Here is an 8,913-nt window from a genome sequence, read left to right as displayed (position 1 = left end):
ACGTTCAAGTTATTTACGTGTAAAAAATACGATAATAGAATGATTAAATATCGTAATATTTACTCCAATTTATGTAAGTATCGTTTGCTTCGAAAAGCAATATCGTACTCGCGTGGAACACTTTGATTTCTCGTTGAAAGTATTTCGTGTTAATAGTCAAAAGAAAATCTCAAAGGGTAAAATGGTATCGTAACCGATTCTCCACGCGTTCGATCTGTAAGTACATACCGTATCGACAACAACCGATCAACAGAGAACCTATACAAGAATTTATAAATCGGTAAAAATTGAAATATATCACAATCTTATTCGTGTACCGATATAAGCATAAAAGGATCTCTGGAATTTTCGAAAAATCATGTGCATCCGTTCGAATTAACAGATTTAGGTGGATATACAAGAACCAACCACACAATTGAAAAGGATTAAACACCATTTACGAGTGGTACCTTCCACACTATTCGTTGACATGCTTTCTGTAAACATCCAGTATCATTTTTGAAATTATCTTTTTGACGTTAAAATCCTTTCTAAATTCATGAAAAGTTGCAAAATAAAAATGAAAAATATATGTATAAAATAAAGAAAAAATAAAGAAAGAGAAACAGAAAAAAACAAAATTTATTCGATTAATGAATACGCCACATGTGTTCTAAACAGTAACGAATTGCTTAACGAAGCAAACAGGCACTGCACATATAGAAAATATTATTTGGCACAAATATAATTATTTCACACCTACATACATTAACTAAGAATTTTAGTTATAGCTACGTGTAATTACGTTACACTTCTACACCTACTGCAACGAAACTAAGTGCAATGAAACGATGAAGCAACTAAAGAAAACTTGAACCAATGCAAACTATCGTTGGAACAATATTCTGATCGATTCCGATATCCGATTGGCTTGGATCAACCAATACCATCAAAATCATTATATATGTACAAGCCGCGTCGTTTTATTGCTATAATTTATAACTATACATTTATTACCATTCGTTTTAATGGCCGATCCAGTTTATACAACATTTAATAATTAAAAATATTCCACTACGTGTTAATTATGGTTACGTTTCTTCGTTTTGCAATTTGATTACCATCTAGTATCAAACGAAAATGCATCAACAATCAATCGATGTTTTCACCAAAATTGGTTTACTTGAAAACGAGCCTTTAAAAAATTTTCCTTTCTACTTCGGTATTTTCATTATTTGTAATATACTTTTTGAAATTGAGAGTAGGTTGCCGTGTCACGATTTTTCAATAAAACAATGATTTAAATTTAATTTTTTATGGTAATATAAACAATTTATCTTTCTGCAGATTTTCGAAATTGATCTATTTATAGGTTAAATATATTTTTAATTAACAATTACAAAAACATAACGAATACATATTTATATTTGTGTATTTAACATTGCATGATAGTTTCAGAATCTTAATAAATTGGGTTTTTTACTGATAATTAAATACACTGATAGTACAACAGCTTAATAACAGAATGTTATGAATGTTACATCAGAACTAAGTGAAATTCAATTAATGATCATTTTCATCTGGAGTATCGTCATTCAAATCTTCTTGTGAATCGTCTGTATGAGGCCATGTTGTAACTACATCAGTTCTCATGAATGCTTTTGGATGTGCTTCAATAAAATCATCCATTGTCATCTCTGCATATGGTAGCATGGCTTTGAGTTTATTGATTTCTTTTTCCATAGAGCTAATTGTTGCATTTGTTTCTTCGATAAACTGTTCTATCTTTTTAGCCTGCAATATGACAGCAATACTAATAAAATATAACTTTCTAATGTCAAATATAAGAAAATAAAATTTTATTTTGTTACCGTTTCTTTCTGTGCATTATCAATTTCTGCTGTATACTTATCTACTGGATATGGTATTGATATTGATTCATATTCTTTTTGGAACTTGTCTACTAAACCAGGAGTTGCAATAGTTTTTTTGTAATATGTCCAATCAATTTTTGGTAGAGCTTCTGGATTAGCCATCATGCTGTAAAACAAATTCTTTTCTGAATCATTATTACATTTTTTGCATCTACTTAGATCTGCCTATATTATTTTTCTATAAAAATTTAATATTCCACTTATACTAACGTAAAAAATCATTTTAAATGATACACTTCGCTTGTATTCTCAAATGTTTTTCTAATGGATTGCTATTACAATGTATTAAGATTGTTTTTGAATTAATTCCGAGGAGGTTATGACAATTTGCCTTTGCAACCACTTATGTGAAATTTAAGAAGAGAAGAATTAGAACTTCATTAGTTGAACAGTATGTTTTTCAGGCTTCTTGATTATTCTAACGCAGATTTAATACGTACATGTGAAAATATTATGTAACGAAATAAATGTTCAAATTACTAACCGCTGCAAAAATTTATCAGATTTAGATTTAAAAGCGGATAAAGTAGTTTTTTCAGATTCTGGAATTCGCTCCGCAAAAGCGGCCCAATTTATTGCTTTAAGTGCTCTTCGTGACATTTCTTTTTGACAATTCTTGCAATGCCTATAACTTCAACCCTAGCTCCCGAAAGACTATGATCCACGGACGACGCACCGATCCTGTACTTCTTCTGCGATGTTATCGATTAGTCGAGTTCGTACCTATCGAGATGTGACATCGATTATACTGCACTCGATATAAAGATTCGATTTAAAGGTATTAATTTGGTCGATATTTATTCGTTGTAAATTAATCACTTAAGTATTAGACAGCTGCGAGATATCGCGATAAATAGCCGAAAAGGAACGGGTTTGTAAAATCATATGTAAATAGAAAGTGAATTATGTATGAAAATAAATATGTGCATTAAGTACATAAACGAAATAGTTGTTTACACAAATTATACATTTTATAAATTCATTCAACAGTAAGAATTGTATCGAATAAATTGAAAAATGATTTATGAGATAGTTAAGTGTATTTTATAATTATATTAATGTGAGTTTTATAAGTTATTTTTATTTTATAAGTTATTTATGTTAGGAAAATAAAATAAATATTAAATTAATATAAAAATTGAAAATTGATTTGCGTATTTTAAACCTTATTATTTAAATTGCTATAAAAAATGCAGGTGAATTATATGATTCAGGATTACATACGAATACAGTTGCAGTTTGTATAATGTATATAAAAAATGTAAGTTGCTCGTATTAGCTAGGTGTTTATTCTATATAAACTTGTACACCTACAATATAGGATCATGCATCATCGTATATACTCAGATGTATGCATGCTCATATTGTATGCAAGTTGTGCAAGTGTGTTCGTAGATAGAGCGTACGTAGTACGTATGCATAGTGATGAAGCGTAGCCGACAGGATCGATAGAAGAGAAAGATCGTGGTCACGGGGTACATGGGGTATGAAAAAGGAAAGTAGAATACCGAAGAAGTAGAGAGAGTGAAATAGATGTTTGGTGGATGCGAGTGGTTGTCGGGGTGCTGAGTGACGAGGGTGGGCGGAAAGGGCGGAGTGGGCGGCGATGGTCAGGCGGTGAGCATAAAGAGGATAGGATAATATCGGTGCGCGACCTCCGCGGTAGCTTCAAGTTCGCCGCTTTAATACCGGCAGATCTACGATGTAGTTATGCCGAAGAAAAGTACTAGGCATGTGAGAGAGTCGGGGTTAACGAGAAGTTCTCATCATAAAAGCAATAATTCTGGAACAATACCGGAACCGAAAACGAAACACTTTCGAAGCGTTCGCATCGGTCTTACCAACGGCAAACGTTGGCTTTCTCTTAAAAAACGCTTAGGTCTGTCAACGGATGAAGATGTTGCGGTTTATTTGCTGGATCTTGCCGAATCTGCTTCCAGGTAGGTTTGTGATAGATCCTTCAGATAGAGAAATCTCTTTCTTGGTTTTAATTAGAAATTGTTTAGACTGATATTAATATTTTGTTTATACTGTAAACAATTATTTTAATCGATACTTGAACGTATATATCTTGTCACTCGGAAGCGGGACTTCCCCTCTACCGTGTCCAAATTTTCCCTCGAATCGCCATCTTGTGGGGTTGATATTAGAGGGGTGAAAATAATCGATAATTTTTTATTCGTTAAAAACACAATCGTCAGTTTTATCGATTTTACTGATTTTCATTGATTTTGATTTTCTTTGAGAACACGGATCGACCGGTACAGAAGAAATGTCTATTTTATTTAACTACAAATACGAAATGCATTCAGGTAAATCAATTTCCTCTTAATACTTATAAAAACGCTAGTAACCGTTGACTGCTTCCTATTTTAAGTTGATTCCCATTTGTATCTTCAAAAATTGATAATTTATACTATTGTTTTAATATTTTCCTTTGTATCTATATTTTGCATTGCTCGATTACCTTGACTCAGCTACATATTTATGGTTGATAGACACAGCACCAAATGCAATGGAGAGGAAGAAAGGAAAATGGGTCAGGATAAGAAGAATAAAGCAGAAACTATGCAGACTGAAGATTTAACAGAAGATACTGGTGAATCTTTGCGTCGGAGTCTAAGGAAACAAAACAGTAGCACAGTTTTAGAATCTGAAACACAGTCTATTGGTATTGCACAAACAAAATTGCCCAATGATGCTGTAGTACATGTTCGACGTAGCTCAAGATCCAAGCACCATAAAAATAAAGCTAAACATCATAAAGATAAGCGGAAAAAGAAAAAACACCTTAAAACTGAAAATATTGTTTCACCAATAGAACCTACTAAACAATTTTCTAGTGATATAACATCAGGAGATGAGGAACAGCTTTCCATTCAAAAGGATAAGTTTAGATTAATCAGTGGAATAGATGTCAAGTCGAATTTAAAAAACAGTCTTCGTATTACTACGAAGGCAGTTGAATCTGTTATGACAAAGACTGAACACATAGATAGCATAGAATATATAGAAAATGTAAATATTAACAAAAATGTACTTTATCATGATATTGAAGATGTTGATATGGAAAGAATTATGATGATTAGTAATAAGAATGAGCAATCAAGGTCTAATAGTTTAGCAGCATCTTCAGTTGTTAAGAGCATCAATGAAAGTGTGGTGAAACAAATCACAAATACAACAGATTCAACAACAACAATTATTTCTCATATTCAATCCAGTGAAACAAAAGATGACAAAATTATTTCAAGTGACATTCAATGTGTTAATACAAATTCTAATTGTTCAAATATTAACATGAATACAGTTCAAGAAGTAGAAGATCGAAAATTAAAAAAGAGACGAAAACGACTGAAATATGATGCTGAAGAGGAAGATGATGAAAATATAAAGGAGGACTCATCTGATGATGTTATAGATGATTCTATACATAAACACAGAAAAAAAAGGCACAAGCATACTAATGAACATAAAAATCGTAAACATCATGATGTAAGGAAAGCACCGCAAGATGGAATAATTGTGCAAGAAGATAAAAATATTTGTTCTACAATAGATGACACAACCTCTATTACAGCTGAGAAACTTCAGAGTGAAACAAATGTTGAAAACCTACTGTCAGAGCCTCAAAGATTAGCCATTAAAATAAAGCTCTGTCAAGAATGCAATAATCGTCATTTACAAGATGCCTGTCCATTAACAACACCTCAATATACCATTCCAGATTCAATTACATACGAAGATTGGCTAAATAAGCACAAAGAAAATTCTGAAGTTTTAAAGGCTACAAAATCAGATGATCCTATGTCTGAAGGATATGGAAAAGTATCAGAGGATAATGAATCAGATGATGACTCTTTATTGACTGAACTATGTAAAACAAAAATGAAAACTCAAAAAGAGGAAAAACAATTAACTATAGATGTAGATCACCCATTATTTGCCAGAGATTCGTTGCCTGAATGTTTTGAGTTAAAAATCACTAATGCGGAACACGGGCTTGGAATATATGCGAAAAGTTCTGTTCCAATACATGTTAAACTAGGTCCTCTTGTTGGACGGCCAGTTAGAGAAATGGACATTCCTGATGACTTTCCCATGAGACATATTTGGGAGGTAAAATCAATGCAATATTTATTATCTTTGTATGTATAAACTACATTTATTTTGTTTACTGTAAGTACTGTCTTGTAAGAGTATCTTAATAAAATGGGAAATTTCCTTTTTTTTTTTTTAGATAGATAATAATGGTAAAACTTCATATATAAGTACCACTAATCCATTAAAAAGTAATTGGATTCGTTATATTAGACCTGCTGAGACAAAGGAAGAAAGAAGTGTAGCTGTAATAACAAAGCAAGGAGAATTGCATCTTGTTACTACACAGAATATTGTATCAGGAATGGAACTGACTTATTGGGCAGACTCGCAATCGTCTGCATGGACTCGAAAGAACAAAGTAGACAAAACGAGTATAGTATCACCTTTCTCTATTTCAACATTACTAGTGAATGTTGTTAAAAACATGATCAAATAATCAAATAGTCAAATGTTGAGTTAATTTCGTTTTCTTTACTCCTTTTTACTTTATCTAGATTGTGGAGGATGTAATTTAAATTTTGCTCATCCAATATATTATCGCCTGCATTGTTGCATTTTCCATGACACCAACTATAGTTTGACCATAAGAAAATATCATTGTAAGGTAGGTAACAGTTGAATATCATCTATTGTATTGTTTGCTTCTTGATGAGTAAGTATGCGCGTTTATTTCGTACTTTTTAGGTATGCGGAGCCGCTGTTTTAGGCAAGGATAATATCATGAAGCACGCAGCAGAATTGCACGCGGGTCGAGGTGCATATCAATGTCAATATTGTAAGAAATTCTTTTTACGTTTGAATTATCTCGAAATGCATCGTACCTACGGTTGTGCACAAAATCCACAACGTTCAAGACCTTTGTGTGACTTTTGCGGACGTAAATTTTGTCAGCCACAAAAATTAAAAGTGCACATCAAACGAATGCATAGTGGTAAGTATTCGTTTGTGCAGTCAATATTATTTAATTGAATTTTCGTATTGAATTCTCACGAATATATTAATATTTAGATATGTCTGAGGTGCTCCGAGAATTTCAATGTAAGTTATGTCTGAAACTTCTCGGATCTCGTGCTGCCCTTCAACGGCATATGAAAGAGGTTCATCATAAAGACGTTGTCGGTGCCGCGACTTGTGATCGGTGTGGAAAGATGTTTCAAAATAAGAGTAACCTCAAAATACATATGTTAACGCATAGTGGAGTGAAACCATTTAAGTAAGATTATAAAATTCTTTTGTATGTTATCTCTTCTACTTATTTAGTGCATGTGGTAACAAACATTTGCTTCCTTTGAATTGTAGATGTAAAGAAAATGGGTGCAAAGCAGCTTTTACAACTAAACAATGTTTGCAATTTCATTATAAGAAGGTACACGGTCTTACAGAAGAAATGATGCCAAAAATCGAACGATCTGTTGCCTACACTTTCGATGCATATAGCGGTGGTCTTGTCGAAGATGTTGGTCGCGGGAAGACTCCTCGACCTAGTAGAAAAAACTCTCAGGTTTGTTCTTAAATAAAATCTATCCTGTTTTGTCCATATTAATAACATCGAATCGTTTTGAAACATAATATTTTCTTTGTGATATGTGCAGCAAGAAGACAGTAGTAATGCAGCATCTATAGATGATAGCAATTCTAAAAACGACTTAAAGATTGAAACGCCGAATAATTCTACACATTCAAGTATAATCGAATTTGGAACTAGTCCCTCATCCAAGTATAAAATTGAACATAATTCACGAATTTCAACACCGTCACTTCCAATGGGTATAACATCAAGTGGTCTTGAATCGGCGATAGAAAGTGTTCGCACGGAAACGGATCTTTATGGTACTTCCAGATTACAAAGTAAAGGAAGTAAAAAATGGCTTGGTGAATTCAATCCTCCGATTACCTCGGATATAACTGTAGTGCCTAATGCGATTTCTCATTTAACAACGAGCGTGGTTACCGGAAACACTTACGATTTTGAAGACGCTAGAAAGGAAATTGACGATAAAATATCATCATCCGTAAACAGTACCAGAACACAAGGTATTATGGAGAATACTAAATTGGGACTTAGTGTTTATAGAAGAACGGAAAGTGCGAATGCTAGTTTGTTAGTCGAAGCTGCTCTTGATGCGGCTGAGAGAGACATAGGAGCGGTAACAAGTCCAATATTGGAGGATAATGACCGTGATACAAATCTCTATTCGATCTCCAGTCAGCTACAATCTCCATTACCTCAGAGATCTCCAAATCATTTAGATTCTTATATGCAACAACAAGAGGAACTCATATCTCCTACACCTACACCAGATAGTCGAAACACGCCACCCACGCATTTACACGTCGATTATCAATTGCATCGGCCTGTTGATTACATCGGTACACCAAGAACACATAACATTGAACAGTATTTGCATCACGAGGAGATACCACGTGTTTCTTCACCGAACAGTTACATTCATCTTCAACAAGAAGATTTGGTATCACCTTCGGCAACGCCAAATCCACGATATCAAGATGTTCATCATCATCATCACCACCACCACCACCATCACCATCATCCACTATCCGCGGATAATTTATCTAGTGATGAAGGTGATTCAGTTGCACAAAATCTCAGCCTTTCTGTCAAAGAGAAGACAATGCAGCTAGATCTCTCAACATCGTATAAATATGATCCCCTTGAGCAAGACTTTTAATGGGGAACTTCAGGGTTTAGATATGTCTGCTAGAGGATTTCACCATGGTTTTGGTGTGCAAATACAAAATCCACGGTATCACCATCATCATTTATACGAAATCGCAGAAAGACAAAGTGTCGATCTGAGCAGAACCGGAAGCTATTCGATGTCACCTACTCCTCTTTCGGTAGCTTCTCAGGCTCTGTCGTCTGGCTCTTCGGTTA

At 33.7% G+C, this 8,913-nt stretch overlaps 2 protein-coding genes across 2 annotated transcripts in view; one reads left to right on the top strand and one right to left on the bottom strand.

The window, feature by feature from the left end:
* Window positions 1-1,386: 1,386 nt before the first annotated feature.
* Window positions 1,387-2,551, bottom strand: LOC108579638 (ATP synthase subunit d, mitochondrial-like). Its single transcript, XM_017943223.1, has 3 exons — window positions 2,398-2,551; window positions 1,851-2,019; window positions 1,387-1,773 (listed from the first exon to the last, which is right to left on the bottom strand). The coding sequence occupies exons 1-3, from the start codon at window positions 2,511-2,513 to the stop codon at window positions 1,543-1,545; spliced, it is 516 nt and encodes a 171-aa protein (XP_017798712.1). The 5' UTR covers window positions 2,514-2,551; the 3' UTR covers window positions 1,387-1,542.
* Window positions 2,552-3,623: 1,072 nt separating this feature from the next.
* LOC108579499 overlaps window positions 3,624-8,913 on the top strand; it is a 5,696-nt gene continuing 406 nt past the window's right edge. The window contains 9 exon segments of the mRNA XM_017943042.1: window positions 3,624-3,853; window positions 4,412-6,032; window positions 6,154-6,388; window positions 6,512-6,621; window positions 6,702-6,948; window positions 7,026-7,230; window positions 7,317-7,518; window positions 7,610-8,703; window positions 8,705-8,909. Of these exon segments, the coding sequence (XP_017798531.1) occupies window positions 3,624-3,853; window positions 4,412-6,032; window positions 6,154-6,388; window positions 6,512-6,621; window positions 6,702-6,948; window positions 7,026-7,230; window positions 7,317-7,518; window positions 7,610-8,703; window positions 8,705-8,909 (4,149 nt within the window).

This window comes from Habropoda laboriosa, unplaced genomic scaffold (assembly GCF_001263275.1).
Source record: "Habropoda laboriosa isolate 0110345459 unplaced genomic scaffold, ASM126327v1 scaffold33, whole genome shotgun sequence".
NCBI lineage: Eukaryota > Metazoa > Arthropoda > Insecta > Hymenoptera > Apidae > Habropoda > Habropoda laboriosa.
The sequence above is the reverse complement of the archived record's forward strand: the minus strand, read 5'-3'. Positions and strand labels throughout refer to the sequence as shown.